The 17,107-nt window shown below is 48.0% G+C and overlaps 1 protein-coding gene across 4 annotated transcripts in view; it reads left to right on the plus strand.

Annotated features, from left to right (window-relative positions):
- SMOC1 (SPARC related modular calcium binding 1) overlaps positions 1-17,107 on the plus strand; it is a 189,555-nt gene that overhangs the window by 27,019 nt on the left and 145,429 nt on the right. For 2 of the 4 annotated variants that reach the window (XM_054691283.1, XM_037503589.2), the window contains exons 2-5: positions 4,451-4,526; positions 5,110-5,291; positions 10,283-10,384; positions 11,138-11,263. In XM_054691283.1, the coding sequence (XP_054547258.1) occupies positions 11,255-11,263 (9 nt within the window). In that variant the 5' untranslated portion in view covers positions 4,451-4,526; positions 5,110-5,291; positions 10,283-10,384; positions 11,138-11,254. The remainder of the gene's footprint in view (positions 1-4,450; positions 4,527-5,109; positions 5,292-10,282; positions 10,385-11,137; positions 11,264-17,107) is intronic. The other 2 variants (XM_037503591.2, XM_037503590.2) reach the window with 2 other exon arrangements.

The raw sequence follows: 17,107 nt of genomic DNA on the forward strand, positions 1-17,107 counted from the left end.
CACAGCAAGACAACCTGCTGGCTCCCAGCTGTCCCAGTCTGAGCCAGCTGAAATGCCAAATCCTGGAAGCAGAGGCTGGGGTGTGGGAAGTGATGAGTGCTCTGTGAGGACGTTAAGGGGCTGGGCTCTTTGCTGGAGCTCACATCTCATCAGGGTCTGACTTTCTCAGACCTCCCAGTCATCCTGCAGAGTTGGGCCTGAGACAGGGGCGGGAACCTGTGTTGATAAGGATGTGGAGGGGGCTGGTCCTGGGAGACCAAAGGGAAAACTAGTTGAGGGTGGGCTGGGGGAGACTGACCTTGTTCTTTACAAGCAGGGCAGGTAGGAACATAATCATGATAGCTGAATTTATTGAGCATTTGGTATGGGCCAGGTGTTTTTTTTAATGTATCCTTTTCTTCCAGTTTTATGCAATATAATTGACATATAACATTGTATTAGTCCAAGTTGTACAGTATGGTTTAATATGTGTGTGTTTGTGTGTGTGTATTTATATTTGCACTTGATCTTAGCCAAAAAGCCGAGAAGCGATGTATATTTATATTTGAAATGGTTTTATTTTTTAATTGAGGTAATAAAGATTTAGTGATTTAGGAATATAGGTTCACACCTCTTCAGATGTATGCATGTTATCAAGTCAAAACCCACCACCAAAGCATCAATAATCTGATATGTATATATTGTGATATGATCACCATAATAGGTTTAGTTAACATCTGTCACCTCACATAGTTGAAAGTTTTTTTTTCTTGTGATGAGAACTTCTAATATCTACTCTCTTAGTAATGTTCAAACACACGTAACAGTATTGTTAACTATAGTCTCCACATTGTGTACAACATCACCAGGACTTTTTTATCTTATACCTGGATATTTCTACTTTTTAACCCCTTCATCCTTATTTTGCTCTTCATCCTCCCATCTCTGGCAGCCACCAATCTGTTTTCTGCATAAATGAATTTGGTTTTTTAAGATACCACACATAAGTGAGATCATATAGTATTTGTCTTTCTGTCTGGCTTATTTCTTTTAGCGTAATGGCCTGGAACCATCTATGTTGTTGCAAATGGCAGGATTTACTTCCTTTTATGCTGACTAATGTTTCATTGTATTTGTTTATCATAACTTCTTTATCTCCTTGGTGGGGCCTTTAGGTCATCTCCATGTCTTGGCTATTGTAAATAATGCTGCAGTGACCTTGGGGATGCAACTATCTTTTGATATAGTGATTTCATTTCCTTAGGTTAAATACCCAGAAGTGGAATTGCTGGGTCAAATGGTAGTTCTATTTCTTATGTTTTGAGGACCTTTCTACTGTTTCCCCTGTGTCTATACCAATACCAACACAAAAAGTGTACAAGGATTCCCTTTTCTTCGCATCCTCACCAACACTTGTTATCACTTGTCTTTTTGATGGTAGCCATCCTAACAGGTGTGAAATGTCACATACTTTTTATGTATTACTTCACAACTCTATTTTTTTTTTAAGATTTATTTATTTTTATACAAGAACGCGGTACAGGCCAGATACGTGGGAGGGTGAGAGGATTCACCAGAGAAAGAGTGGGGAACAGAACAGGCAGACTGGCGAAGTACACTGCTGAGGGGAGCAGCGGGCGAGACAGGAGAGGTCTGCTGCGCCATGTGATGTTAGGGGGAAAAGGATGTCCTAAAGCTAATTCCATACAGGCTTTGTGGACTCCACCCCCACCCCAGGCCAAAGCCAAAGACACTGGGAATTCCAAATCCCATCACCACCAAAGGGAAGGTGGCTGGGACCTGAGGGTGGGGTTAAGCAGCCAGGTTGATATAAAGGCAGACACGTGAGCTTTGGGGGGGGGGTCCCCCATTTTGGCTCTCTGCCAGCTCGCAGCGTACGGCCAGCTCTGAGAGTGACTTTGGGTTTCCAGGCCGTCGGATTGGGTAGGACGCATTAAAGACTTTATTTCCCTATTTTCTCCCTGAGTTGTACATTTTCCTTATTTCCTTTTCCCTTGTAAATAAACCTTTTATTAACCTTTTGTGTGTGTCTGTAGTGGAGTATTAATAAGTCCCTTTTAAGCACGCGGGTGAGGACCCACAGCCAGGAACCCATTCAAAATCGGGGCTGCTCTATAACAGTGGGAGTCTCCCCTGCCGGTCGGGATCGATCCTGCACTGTAGAGGCTGTGGACAGCTTCACAGTGCGGCGCTCAACCGCCTGCGCCACCAGGGAGGCCCTCCCTATTTTTTTTTTTAAAGATTTATTTATGCATAAAAGAGCTGGGGTATAGACCAGGGGTGTGGGGTGGTGAAAGGATTCAGCAGAGACAGAATGGGGAGCAGAACAGGCGGATCTACTGAAATATACTGCTGAGGAGAGCAGCAGGTGATGCAGGAGAGGTCTGCTATGTCATGTGGGTCAACTCCCCGGCTGGGGATCTAACTCGTGCTGTAGTGGTTGCTGATAGCTTCATAGTGCTGAGACTTAACCTCTTGTGCCACCAGGGAGGCCTAACTCTCTATTTTATTGGTGGAGAAACAAGGCCCTGAAGGACTAAGAAACTTGCTGAAGTCACTCTGTTAGTAAATAGATGGGTAGGCAGCTGTGTTTCAGCCCCAAGTCCCACTCCAGCAGGGTCTGAGAGCCCACACCTCACATTCTCCTTCTAGGCCCTATCAGTCTGGCAGGGCCTGAAATCCAAGCAGGAATTCCCCCTAAGTTAATGAGGAAGGGTTTCTAGGTGCCCAGGCTTCAGTTAAGCACCTTGCATATCTTGTTTCATTTCCTTCTGGCAACAGCCCTCTGAGGTGGGTTGTATCTTCATTGTGTAGCTGACGACTCTGAGGTTTATACAACATGCCCTAGGCCATAATTTACAGGGGCCATGATTCACATGCGAATTTCCAACTTGCAGGTGCCTGGAGGTGTCAGGGAGGGGAGGAGGCTGCAGCGATGACCTTTCCCCTCCATGTGCCTTTGGAAGAGTTGGAAGTGCCTGCCTAGTGCCTTTGATGTGGAGTGGGGCAGGGGCCTTAGTCCCAGCTGTCAACTTGGGAAACCACTTGAGGATTCTGTTTTATAAAATCAACTGTAATTTATAACAGTGGAACAAAACAACAAACTCCAAGCAAATAGGAAGACAACTTAAATGTCCAACAACGGGGGCCAGCTAACTCAACTCTGGTACAAGCCCTTGATGCTATATGTGGCAGCTATTTAAAATTATTTGCAAAGACTATTAAGATAGGCAGATGCTCCAGATAAAATAAAAGCAGGAGATAAAACTGTTTCACCAACAGGACCCTGAGTAAACAATGATAAGTTGTATAAATGACTTATGAAACATAGAAAAAACTAGAAGCAAAAACTCTGGAATGTTGCTCGTGCTTATCTCCAGACTGTGAAATGAAAGGCAATTTAAAAACTTTTATTTATACTATTAAGGGCTTGCCACATATTTTACAAATCAGTTTGTTGATGCACAGACCATCAGAGGTAAAAGGCATGAAAAGTGGCATCCAACCGTGGCATTTTGAAGGTGGGGAAACTGAGGCTCAGGCCTGGGATCGGGGTGCTCCGGGAAGGCAGGCACATCGCGCACCTCCAGCCTGCAAGAGGGGGCGCCGGCGCGCGCGGGAGCTGGGCACCCCCTCCAAGGGGCACAGCCGGCACGCAGAGGAGGGAAGAAGCGGTGGTGGAGGTGGATGGGGGCTGGGTGGAAGAGAAGATTGGGGACCTTTCAAAAATGGAAACCAGATGAGCCGTTCAAAGGGGAGCACATTCTCCACGGCGCAATCCTTTGTTGCGAGCGTGTGAGGAGGCGGCAGCTGCGCGCCTCGCCCCCAGCCCACGGCCCGATGGGGCGGACACGGATAACTGCATTAGATGCACTCAGCTCTTTTCAATAAAACGCTCTTGTTGGCGGCACAATAGGGGGAACAGGGCAGCAACCCCAGGCCGGGCCGGGGGCGCCATGCCCTCCCCGCGGAGAGCGCGCAGCGCACTCATTTTTCAGGGCTCGGCTAATTGACGTTTGGCCGCTGTGTGGTTCAAAAGAAAAGGCGGACCTCCTCAAGTCCACTTCCACCGGAAATGAGGCTCCCCTCCCCTTCCCGGTGGGGGTGTCTGCGGGGCCTCGGGCTGCGAGCTGGGGCGCAGCGCCTGGCCTTGGGCTGGGGGGGCACCTGGGCCGGCCGGAGGCCTTTTGATTCCCAGTGTAAGGTGTCCTTAAGGTGTCTCCGTGGGGGAAATGCACTCCGGGAAGGATGCAGGTGTAGAAGATAATGTCAGGACTGGAAGGCTTTATTAGCGATCACCCAAATGCCACATTCTTTTAATGATTCTAATAAAGATAGCCCAGAACATTTTTAATGTTTTAAAAAAAAAAAAAAAAGCAAAGCATGGATATTTCTTGCCCCCTCCAATGCTTTATCTAGAAGCGAGGTATTTACCACCCCTGTTTTACAGATGTGGAAACCAGGCTCCGAGAGGTTATTGGCCTGCTGAAATTGCTAGGAAAAGGGAGCGCTGGAGTTTGGACCAGGTCTGTTTGACTTTAACGCAGGCTTTCTCAACGTGGCATATTGACATTTTAGCCTTGATCACTGTTTGCTGGGGGGCTGTCCTGTGCGCTGCAGGATGCACGGCAGGCAGCACCCCTGGCTTCCAGATGTCGGTACCCTTGTTTCCCCTGTGGCAATCCAAAATGTCACTGGACCTTGCCAAAAGTCCCTTGGGGGCAACTTCAGCGCCTCCCCCCACCCCCAACTGCTGTTTTAGAGCGACCCTGGTGTGCTGCATGTGCTGGCCTGCTAGTTTTTTTGTTGTTGTTGGGCTCAGTGTTTCATCTTCTGAGGGACCCAAGTCGCCCATCCATGTGAGGTTCTTTTCATAAAGGTCAGCCTTATGGATTGTAGAAGGGGTGGAGGAAGAAGAGTTGGCGGAATCAGATGGGGCCAAACTAGACCCCAGACTGCAAAGCTCCATGGAGTGCTACAGGCATTTTGAATTGTGTTTGTCCAGAGTGGCCCTCAGTCCTCAGTCCCTTCAACTGCCTCTCCCCATTTCTCTCTGCCAAGAGAGTGTGTGTGGGGCAACCTCTCTCCTGCACCCACTCTGCCCAACAGCTAGTGTTGCTGAGGCCACTAGAAGAGCTTGGGGAAAGCAGCCGGCTTTACAAGGCAGCATGAAGGAAGGGGACCCACGCACAGTGGCGCCTGAACCTCATTGTGGAATAGGAGGACTTGCTGCGGGCTCCCTCTGCTGTGGCTTCTGCTGATGGAAAGGGGCTCCATGCTGCTTTTCCTAAGTAAGTGCCCATATTATTTTGAGTTGTAACTTGAGTGTGACCCTTTCTTCCTGTCCTTGTCCTGCTGCTCCTTTCACTTAACATCCCAGAGCCATTTGGGTCACTCGGAAGCTGACCCCAGACTCAGCAGCCACACTGAACTGAACCCTGTTTCAGTTCAACTGCCTCCTTACCCAACGTGGATCGATACCTAGGAGCCATCATACATGCTTTTCCGATTCTGACCTTCCTACTACCTGCATGGTTGTATTAACTTTTTATTGGAAATGTCTTTCACCACAGGCGCCTCTGGGAAGGGTGTCAAGTCCTGGGCAAATGAGAGAGCTCAGGGCCCACCAGGCTTGGGCTTGGCCTCAGTGTCCTTCTGGGTTGTAGTTCATGGATTCGGAGACTTGGGAATGGGGCTTATCTTTTTTGATTGAGATAATGCTCAAGAGTGCATAGAGGCCCAGGGTTCAAGGAGTTAAAAGTACAGCCATCTGGAATGACAAGAATTAGGGTATCAGACAAAGAGCAAGTAACATCTCAGCTAATGAAGGCCTAGGACCAATTATAGTTGAAGTTTGTCTTTGGATCTCACTCTCCTCTATAGTATCACGCACATTTAGGGTAAGTATAAAAACGTGTATGTGCATAAACACCCCCACACACCCTTGGTTGACTTTAGTTTGGTATAGGATACACGTATCTCTTCTGTTAGCCCACTAAGCCTATGATACATATTTGGTGGCTGTGGTGCCCTTCTAAAAGGACCATGTTAAAAAAGGAAGACATGGAAATAAGTGTGTGCTAGTGTGTGTGAGTATGTCCACCACACGTAACTGCTTTCTTTTCTTTGCATGCCCCCTCCCCTGGGTGGTTCACACTTGCCCCCCTTTGCTGAGATAATTTACACTCTCCAACTTCATTAGTTGAAACCCCCTCCTGCCCAGGGACAAAAAATAGGGCCAAACTGTTCAAAAGAACACATGGAGACCCCATTAATGCTGGCCCTAATTGTGCCAATTCAAACCCCTCAATAACTCTAATTAAAACCTGTCTTGTGTGGGGCGTTGAATGGCAACACAGCTGTCATTCCAAGCAAGCACATAGCAGAGCTTTGGGGGAAAGGTCTCTATGTGCAAGTTTTGGTGGTGGTGGTTCTGGAAAGGGTCAGTGGAAGCAGAGAAAGACAGGGGTGCAGTGAGAGTGGGGAACCTTGAAAAAGTCTTCTGTGTCAGGTCAGTTTGAAGTCGGAAGAGCTTTAGCTTTTCCCTGTAGCTTCCCCCTCCTGCTCCTCCCCCCCAGGCAGGAACACCTGCAGACTGACTGGAAGGGGCCGTGACCACCAGACACATGGATACCACAAGTTGACTGAAACATCTGAAAGAAAAAGAAAAAAAAAACCCAACCAACAAAACCACACACCAAAACCCGAGAGTTTTTTCTCTGCTTCCACCCTTGTCTTTTAGGATCCAGCTGCACTTTGCTGGGCACCATAAATAACTCTGCAATTACATTAATTGGTTGCATATTTGTTGACACTGAAGGAGAAGCCCTTGAGGTTGGGGGAGGTGGATTTCAGCTGCAATTTAACACTCTTCCCTTCTGCCATCCCTCCATGCCTGCTTTCCAACCACCCCCTTTAGTTTTTTTGGGTGGAGGGAAATGGTGGGTTGACAGCCCCATTTCTGAATAAGCTTTGACAGCTGCCACTCAGAATCATGTCTCATCTGCTGGCTTCCATGTATTGTTTACTAATCCACTGAGTTTTGAAGTTATATTCCCACAATGAGAGAACTTGAACGATGAGTTCCTGGCAACACACGCTGAAGTTTAAATCCCTTTGGAGGCAGGGGTGTGGTCGTCTTAACGTCAGACATATTGTTTGGATCACATGAGAACTGGCTAGACCTTTGTCTGAATCCCCAACCCCAGCTTGGGTTCTTCTAATGGCTTGGCCCACCCTCTGGAGTCTGAAGAACTCCATTCTTTGGAAAGCAACAGAGTCTAAGTTACCTTGGTGTAGGGTAAAGAAAATATCAGGCTTTTCTGCCCTTCCGCCATCAGGATAGATGATGGATCCTTGTCCTGAATGCATGCCTGATGGCGGGCACCTGAAATAGGGTGTGGGCATAGGTAGGTGGGATTCAGCTGAGCTAAGACTGTGCTTTTAAGGGCGGCATCACGGGGACGCCAGGAGAAGCCAAAGCAGAAGCTGAGAAGCAGCAGAACGAACGCCAGAGAGTCCGGATAGAGTGAAGACTTGCAGGCCTCCCAGCCCCCCAGCCAGCACCCCTGCCTGCCATATGCCTGGTGAACCCCAATAAAAGACCTGCAAAAAAGCCACTGAGGACTCTGACTCCTCCTTTACCCGGTCTGCATGGGATCAGAAAACCTGCACTGTGTCCAGTCCTGCCCCTTACACTTGGTCACTCTTACTCGGTTGGTGGGCAAGACCTGGAGTTTGCTTGGAGACCAGGTCTCTGAGCCAGGAGGACATCACAGAGCAGGTAGCAGAGACTCAGCTGGCAGCTCAAAGTTGGCTGTAACTCAGCACTCATTTTTTTTCTGCTTGTAGTAGGCTGGAAGGAGGAATTCCTCAGGTCTGGCCTGTGCCATTATTACGTGCATGTGCCATACAGAGGAAGCCTGGCAGCGCCCCTGCTGAGTGGATGGAGCCTTCTTTGGGAGGAGGGACCATGTCTGTCTTGCTCATAACCGTATCCTCACCACATCCAGTGAGCCCAGCGCATGGGGGCTCTCCGTTAATGTCAGGGATGAAGACCTGAAGTTCTGGTTTCCAGGTGTGCTAAGCACTTAAGGAAAGAATTACATCAGCCTGAAATCACGTAGCTTACTTCTACACGGTATGGCGGAAACCACATAGACTTTGGAGCCAGCTGACCAGAATTTAATGTACCTACTTTTCAAAGCCATGTAAAGATAAATAAATTAATGTAAATAAACACAAGGGTTACTTCCTTTTTCTCTTTGTGAAGCCAGTGAGCAGAACTTTCTGAATCTAGACCTCCGATGACCTCACTGCAAAATTTGGATAATATAGACCTGCAAATTAGCAAAAAGTAAAGCAGACTTGAAAACCTGAAAGGGAGGGCAAGACTGGCGCACGCCCTCACCATTAGTAAGTCTTTGTATGTGCTATTCCCTCTGTCTGGAGGACTCTTCTCCCAGATCTCTGTGCCTCAGTCCCTTACTCCCTCTGGTCTCTGCTCAAATGTCACCTGTTCCGAGTGGTCTCCCTGGGGAGCTCTTGCCAAGACAGCAACCCCCTTCCCATCCCTCTTTCCTTCCCTTACCTGCTTTATTCTTCCTGATGGTGCTTATCACCCCCAACCTATTACATACCAGTGGGTAATGATCTGTCTTCCCTTGCTATGTTCTGAGTTCTTTGTTCCTGCTGTATCCATAGCATTTAGAACAATGCCTGACATTGAGTGGGTGCTCAATTAGTCTTTACTGAACATACAGGTGAGGGAGTGGGAACACTCTCTGATCGCCTAAAAGGAAGAGAATACCTGGCTCCAAATATTTGTTGGATCAAATTTCTTCATGATCTATGCATTTAAGAGGTGGCCCTTCTCTCTTTGGTTTCCAGCCTGGGCTCCTAGGCTGGGGTTAAGATGGTACTATTTGGAGGCAGTTAGATCTGCATTCGAACATTGGTTCCAGGGCCTCCCTGGTGGTGCAAAGGGTTAAGTCTCCGCACTATGAAACTATCCTCAGCCACTGCAGCTTGAGTAAGATCCCTGGCCAGGGAGCTGACCCACATGGTGCAGCAGACCTCTTCTTTCTTGCCCGCTGCTCCCCTCAGCAGAGTATTTCAGTCATTCTGCCTGTTCTGCTCCCCACTCTGTCTTTGGTGAATCCTCTCACCCTCCTGCACCTCTGTCTTATACCCCAGTTCTGGTATGCATAAATAAATAGATCTTTAAAAAAAATTGTTTCCACCCTTTATAGCCAGGTGAACTTGGGATAACTACCAGCTCCTCTGAGTCTGTTTCTTCACCTAAAGATAATAATAGTCACTACCTCAAAGGGCGATGGGGTGAATTGAAATAATGTTTGAAAAGTATTTATCATAATTCTTGGAACAAAGTGAGTGTGCAACAAATGGTGTACCATTTTTACCAAGGCCAAAGTCCTTTTCATTCTCTTGATTCTGGGATCCCCATAACTGAGAGTTGGGCTGAGGTAAGGTCTGGTGAGACCAGGAGGTGAAGTGACAAAAGGGAGTGGATACTTTTATTTGGAAATACTCTTCCCCTACTGATCACACTTAAGGGGCGTGATGGTAGTGTGTGTGTGTGATTATGAGCCAGGTCCTGTTGCTGTTTCTATTTCTCTGTTGTCTTATTTTTGAAACTTGCATTTGGTTACCAATGACACGTCACTTAGATGCAGAAGGTCCACAAATTCCCCACTGAGTTTATTCCCTCAAACTTGGACAGCTGGTGCAGAACTTCCCAAGTGGTATCTGTGTCATTATCATCTTGACAAAGAATCTGATTCCTCTTCAAACCAGACCAGGTTGCTGTCTAAGGATGGAGCAAATACCATCCATCCATTCAAGGCAGCTAAACAGATGAGCCAGGCACAGACACATCTGAACCTTATTTTTCCAATTTTATTAGGATGTTAGCCTTGGGCACATGCTCAGTCTCTTATTAGCCACCAAGTGCTAGTCTTGGGTGAGGGCAAAGGAGTCTGCCCGCTCTGGGACTCCCAGCTTGTCAGTCAGGGTCTAGGCCTGGGTTTTTCTGGGGCTTGTCAGTCTCTCCCTGTTGAAGGCATTCACCTGCCCAGTCATCTTGTATCTACCCCATTGTGTGGCTATATGGATGGGCATTTTATACAGAAACACACAGCACAGTCCCTGCTGTTGGAGAGTTAGAGAGTGTGGGCTTTGGAATTATCTAGACTTTGACCCAAAAGTCTAACTTTGCCACATAGTAGCTTTGTCACTCAGGTCAAGTCATTTCTCTCTCCAGAAGCGTAACTGGCTAAAGGTCCTGGCTGGTGATGCAATGTGGTGTCACCAGTGGAAACGCCCTTCTGCACATCAAATGGAGCAGTCCTTATGCTGGGACTAGGTATGCAAAAACTACGTTCCTGGGGAGGGAGATGGAGCATGGAAGGGGGTCCACAATGGAGAGGGAGGGGCCTATTAGGTGTGAGGGGGTGGTACAGGTGAGAGCAGGGGAGAATCGCTCCTTCACTCTATGAGGCCAGGGTCAGGCCTGGCTAGATCCTGGAACACTAAGTGTTACTCACCAGACTGTAGACGCCCCCCTTGGCTCAGCGCACAAGCAGGGAGCGCAAGCAGCAGCAGGTGGAATGAAGACCTGGAAGAGTCCACCTATGGAAACACTGGAGGGTCAGGGAACTTTATTGATAAGGGGATCCTGAAACCAGTGATGACCCCAAGATGATCCTCCAGGTGAGGGGTGGAAAATAGTATTTCTATCGGTAGTGTGTCTAGAAACAAGAAAGTGCTTATTAATGTTTAAGCGCAGAGCCACTGTTAATCCCTAGTCCATCCCTCAGACATCATGTCAGGCCAGATGTGTAGAGGACATGTCTGCAGCAGGGGGGCGCTCTCATCCCTTCCCAGGGCCTTGTGATGTGTTATAGTACATGTGTATCTGTCACTAGTAATTTACAAAGTATATTGTTAAGGTCTAATGCCTACTCACAAAGCAAACAGGCAGCCTAAAATGTTTCCTGCAAAAGGCTGCGCTTTAAAAGTAATATTAAGAACATAACATTTTATAACAGTGTATTGTTTTGTAAGCAAAATCAATCAAGGACAACCTCCGGGCTGACACTTTTCTTCTGTCTCTAAGGAGTGCTCCTTTTCAGTCCCGAGATCAGGTAAAAACCATGATCTCACAAGACATCAGTGAGAAAAAGCCAATGGATTTGTCTTAACATCTACTTGGAATATAGAGCAGCTATCATTAATGAAGAATGTAAGTAAATATTGTGCCTTGAAATATTTGAGTGATAAATGGAAGCTGTCATAGTCAGTAAAATACAAAAATATCATTATTTCCTTTTCCTGAATGCTTTACATTTTTCTCTATGTTGCAGACCTATCTGTGGTTCCAAATAGTATTTGATAATCACTTAAGACACAGAGTGGGGATGAATGTGCAAATCAGGGTAACTAACCGAGTCATATAATAAGATAAGCTGGGCCCTACCCATCCAGACTGCCCCTCTGATTGCAGAGCTGGAGTAATTGAGGGCAGAGGAATCTGGCTATGTTCAAGGGTATCATCCTGAGCTCCTGCCCTGGGGCACCACACAGTCCCCCTGGGGCACCATGCAGTCCCCCTGGGGTACCATGCAGTCCCCTGGACTCAGGTGACAGCCCATCCCACAGGATTTTACTGTATGGTTGAGGATATAGCACCGGCCAGCCCAGTGACTATGCATCATGAAACAGCTTAGTTTAGTTATATCTGTAAGAAAAAAAATGGGGTGGCGTTGGGCCTCCCCGGTGGCGCAGCGGTTGAGCGCTGGGTTGCGAAGCTGCCCGCGTCCTCTGCGGCGCCGGTTTGATCCCCGGCTGCTCCCCGGCCACCGGAGGAGGGTCCCACATGGCACGCAGACCTCTCCTGCCGCCCGCTGCTCCCCTCAGCAGTGTACTTCGGTCCTTCTGCCTGCTCTGCTCCCCGCTCTGGCTCTGGTGAATTCTCTCACCCTCCCGCGCTTCTGACTGTACCCAGTGCATGTATAAACAAAACAAACAAACAAATAAAATTAATAAATAAATAAATAAACATGCCTCTATAAAAAAAAAAATTATAAAAAAAAAAAAAAAAAAATGGGGTGGCGTTGCCATTGTCCTGATTGTTTCTGGGAATGACACCTCAAGAATGAGGGACTTCAAGGGTAGCTCTTGCACACAAATAACCAACATACTAATTATATTTGATTCATATTTATTAAAACCTTTCAGTGCTGTTATTCTGTAACTCTTAGTAGGTAGGATATAGGCTAGAACCCAATAAAATTAAATTCTGCTAGAAATATTATTTCATTTACCAGTATTTAGAAATATTTCCTTCATCAAGGCTTAAGGAATCAATTCTTTCCTCAGTTGGGGAAGAAATTTTACTGGCTCAACAAGTCCTGGGCCAGGGAGAGGAAGAGGCTGTGGGGAGTGAGCTGAAAGGCAGGCCAGACAGAGAGTTCTGGATGGAAGATCATGGGGAGAGAGAAGGGAGAGGCCGTGAAACAGCAAGTCTAGGAAGGGAGAGCTCAGCCTGGAAAAGGGGCGAGGAGGAGGCTGCTGGAAGCAGAGGAGGGGCCCTGGGAGGAAGGCCGTGGGCTCACTACACTCCTTGCTTCTATTAATCCAATTAAAGTGTTGAAAATCAGATCACATGTGAAGCTTTAACATGAATTTTTCATTACAGCATCGGGGTGGGGGTGGAGAGGTGGGGTGAGGGAGGAAGGGAGGGGAGGGGGAAGCACCAAGAGTCATGATGTGGGGATGGAAAGGCCTCCTGGTGCTCTCAGGAATATGCGTCTGCCAGACACTGCACCCAGGCCTGCTTCTGCTCTGGCCTCCATCCTCCAGCACCTCCACCCTGCTCTTATTTCCTTTAACCCCTGGCAACCCCATTCTTTTGGCAGGTAGGGTCAGAAAGAGGGGTTCTTTGCAGTGCTGTTGTCTCCCCCTCTCCCCGTCAGATAGGATACGGGCCTGCCCTATCCCCAATGAACCCTCCCCTGCATTCCCTTCGCCCCCCACCCCAGCCCTGCTCCCACCTTGACTGATGAGGGCATTTGGTTGCAAAGGCAATGGTGAAAGGACTAAGATACTAAGGCAGTACCAGACAGCAGCAAACGGCACCCCCCTCACACCGCTTCAGAACCCGTGTGAGAAAAACAGGTCAGGGACCTGCAGCCCTCAAAGTGTGCCCTGACACTATGGAGAAAACAGCCTGGGGAAGAGAGAAGGTTTGGCAAGGTGGGAAGAGCAGCTCAGCTCTCCAGAGCTCCTTCTCTGCGCACCTTCTGTCCTTGATTCTTCCACCAGAGACTCTTCCCGGAGCGCCAGCTGGATGCCTGCAGCTCCCTGGTCTCCAGCACTGGGCTTCTGTCGTGCTGTTGGGTGACGCAGACAAGAAACGTGTGATCAGACACATTCCTCCAGACTCCTGAGTGGGATGGAGGCAATAACCCAATCCCACGTCTTACCTGGCCTTCTGTCTGGGCTCTAACCTCCCTGGTTGGAAATCGAGGCAGATGGCCAAGCTGAGGCAAGTGATTTCCGGGTTAGCAGTCGGAACTGGGACAGAAACCAAACTGTGTCTCCTTACTGTTTCTCTTCTGCCCCCGGGCATCCCCCCACATTTAGCTTGTTGGGTGGCAAATAAATTTCTCAAGAGGAAGCCCATCTGGCCACATTCAGTACAGTGTGGGCTCTTTTCCCTGGACTTGCCTTTGACTGCCCCCTGGTCTGCTGGTGGGGGAGTCCAGAGACTGGGCTGGGGAAATGCGGGTTTGGGTCAGCAAGGAGGGTTCTCTCTTCCTCCACTCTCAGCTCCCCTTCTGCGTGGGGCCCTCCTGAGCCTGCCTGGGGTTTAATCTCCGCCAGGCCTCTGCACCGCTGGGCCTGCTGGTGTGTGGTCTTTCACACTGATGTGCCTCAGCAGCTGGAAATAGTGAGGGGGGAAGGGGAACCCCAGCATAAAACCCTGGCACTTCTCAAAACAAAACGAACTCCAGCTTTTAATCAGTTTAAGGCTGAGGCGGGAGAATTGTGTTTGGTTTTACATAGACAAAGCTCTTTTTAGGTCTCTGCTTTCAGAGGAATCTTCCAGCCCATTATGCAAATGACCACAGTCTGGGCAGGAGGTGCTGGGGCAATTCTGCTCCTGTTGCAGATGGGGCCTGGAACAGGGAGGAGACCAGGTCTGGGGTGCAAGGTGGCTATTTGGCCTTTATCAACTGGAGCCCTCAGTTTGCCAGGGACCTTGGATGGTTACCCCTTCTCCTTGCCAGATTAGGAGAACTAGGGCTCTCGGGACTGTGGCTGAGGAGGCCTGTGCTTTGACAGTTGGGCTACAGTTTTATTTTTTTAAAGAAAGATTATTTATGCATACAAAAACTGGGGTACAGGCCAGAGATGCAGGAGGGCGAGAGGATTCACCAGAGACAGAGCGGGGAACAGAACAGGCAGACTGACCGAAATACACTGCTGAGGGAAGTAGCGGGCAAGACAGGAGAGGTCTGCTGCGCCATGTGGGTTGCTCCCTGGCCGGCTGGGGATCGAACTCGTGCTGTGGAAGCTGCGGATTGCTTCATAGTGCGGTGCTTAACCCCATGCGCCACCAGGGAGCCCGGGGTACAATTTTAAATTTTAAAAATTAATTTCTATGTTAATTAAATTAACAGTTAAGAAAGCTTGCTATTTATATTTATAATACCTCAGTGATGAAAGGATAAACTTGCAAAGCGAAGAATCCCATCCCATTCTCTCCTCCCCAACTACTGCCTGTCCATCCAGCTGCAGTTTTATTTATTTATTTTAAAGATTTATTTACTTATGCATACAAGAACTGGGGTTGTAAGCCAGAGGTGCCAGGGTGGGGATGGGGTGAGAAGATTCACCAGAGAGAGTGGGTAACAGAACAGAAGGATCCACTGAAATACACTGCTGAGGGGAGCAGCAGGTGAGACAGGAGAGGTCTGCTGCGCCATGTGGGTCACCTTCTTGGCCAGCCAGGGATCGAACTCATGCTGCAGTGGCTGGCAATACTTGACAGTGTGGTGTTTTTAACCCCTGTGCCACCAGGGAGGACCCCCATCTGCAGTTTTAGATCCAGGGACATTCTAGAATCTATCTGATTCTACAGTGACTTAGGGACTTAGTACTGAAGAATAAGCCCTACCTCTGGCCTAAGGTGGTTAGATGTAGGAAAAAAAAAAAAAAAAAACAAAAAAAACCAACAAGTTGTCCAGTTGAATTTGAATGTCAGAAACATTTTTACTGCAAGTGTGTCCCATGCAATAAAGCAGGGTTTTGTAACTGCAAAGCCACAATCACTTGTCAATGTGAACTTCATGTTTATCAGGGCCTCCTGTTTGTTTCTGGCACTCCTGCTCTGCTCTTCTTTCACAGGAGTGCCTGCAGGTCTTTTTCTCTCTTGATTTCTAGGCCTTCCTCTTTCCTTCCTGGGCTGCTTTTGGGAGTTTTGTCTCTTTGGGTCCTGTTGTCCACACGACCTTTCTGTTTACCTGTAACCCCCTCCCGTCTCTTCTGCGGTTTCTCTGTGAGTCTTCTCTCCCTTGCTCAGTTCTGCTTCTAGGCTCTGGGATGATCAAGATTCAGCCTTCAGTTCGGATTTGACAATGCTAGGTCCCACCTGCAAGTGAAATCAAACAATATCTGTCTCTTAGTGTCTGGCTTATTTCATTTAGCATAAAGTCTTCAAGGTTTATCCTTGTGGTAGCACGTGTTAGAGTTAGGTGGAAAAGATGTCCTGCGCAAACTCCATACAGGCTTTGTGGATGCTGCCCCCACTCCATCAAGACACTGGGAACTACAAATCCCATGATCCCCAAAGAGGTTGCAAGGGCCTAAGGGCGGAGTTAAGCAGCCATTTTTGGGCATTTGTGACTATAGCCAGTCATGTTAGTGGGGTCTCACTCACTTGGCTCGTGCTCTTGGCCAGGAGGAGTTACGTCTTTGAGGGTCATTTGGGATTCCAGGTCAGCGGAATGGGTAGGACAGGTAGGACACATTTAAGAATTTATCTCCCTCTTTTCTCCAGAGTTGTACATTTCCTCATTCCCCTTCTCTTGTAAATAAGCCTTTTGTTAACCTTTTGTGTGTTCCTGCAGTTTAAGTCCCCTTTAAGTGTACAGGTGAGGACCCACAGTCAGGCAACCAGTTTTAGCGTGGGGTTGCCCTGTAACATTAGGGTCTCTGTAGTGGCAGGAAGGCACTGAGCAGGTTATCTATGAACCAAGCAGACCAGACAGGTAAAGGAGAGTCCTGGAGCCCTTGGTGCATTTTTCAGGCTTTTATTGAGCTTTTACATGTAGTGTAGCAACCAGGTACACAGCAGGAAGGAATGCCAGGGGGCCAGGAGGCCAAAAGGCCTCCAAGAGCCTGGCAAGTCTTCACTTTGGCTTCTCTGGTGCTCCTTCTCCCCTTCTCTCTCCTGCCGTTGCTTCTCTTGGTGATTTTATCAATAGGGCAGCCATGGCCCACAGAAGTTAACAATGTAACAAAACACAGGTGCCCCATTAGGCAGGGCAATCCTAATGGCAGAGGGCAGAAAAACCTGAAAATCATTTACCCTGTAATCTCCTTCCTTTTTAAGGCTAAAAAATATGGAGCCTCCCTAGGCGGCCTAGGGGTTAGTCTCAGTGCTATCACCTTTATAGCCTGAGTTTGATCCCAGCCAGGGAGCTGACCCATATGGTGCAGCAGACTTCTCCTGTCTCACCCTCTACTCCCCTCAGCAGTGTATTTCAGTAGATCTACCTGTTCTCCCCACACTGTCTCTGGTGAATCCTCTCATTTACCCATCCCCCCATATCTCTGGTCTACACCCCAGTTCTGTGCAAAAATGAAAAAAAAAAAGACTGAAAAATATGACATAGTTTGTATATACCACATCTTGTTTATTCATTTATTTACCAATGGACCCTTGGGCTGTTTGTACATTTTGGTTATTATGAGTAATGCTGCTATGAACATGGCTATGCAAATATCTGTTCAAGTCTCTGCTTTCATTTCTTTTGGAAGGGTACCAGAGCTGGACTTGCAGGGTCATGTGGTAATTCCA

This window comes from Talpa occidentalis, unplaced genomic scaffold (assembly GCF_014898055.3).
Source record: "Talpa occidentalis isolate TD23 unplaced genomic scaffold, MPIMG_talOcc4v2.1 talOcc4.11, whole genome shotgun sequence".
Taxonomy (NCBI): domain Eukaryota; kingdom Metazoa; phylum Chordata; class Mammalia; order Eulipotyphla; family Talpidae; genus Talpa; species Talpa occidentalis.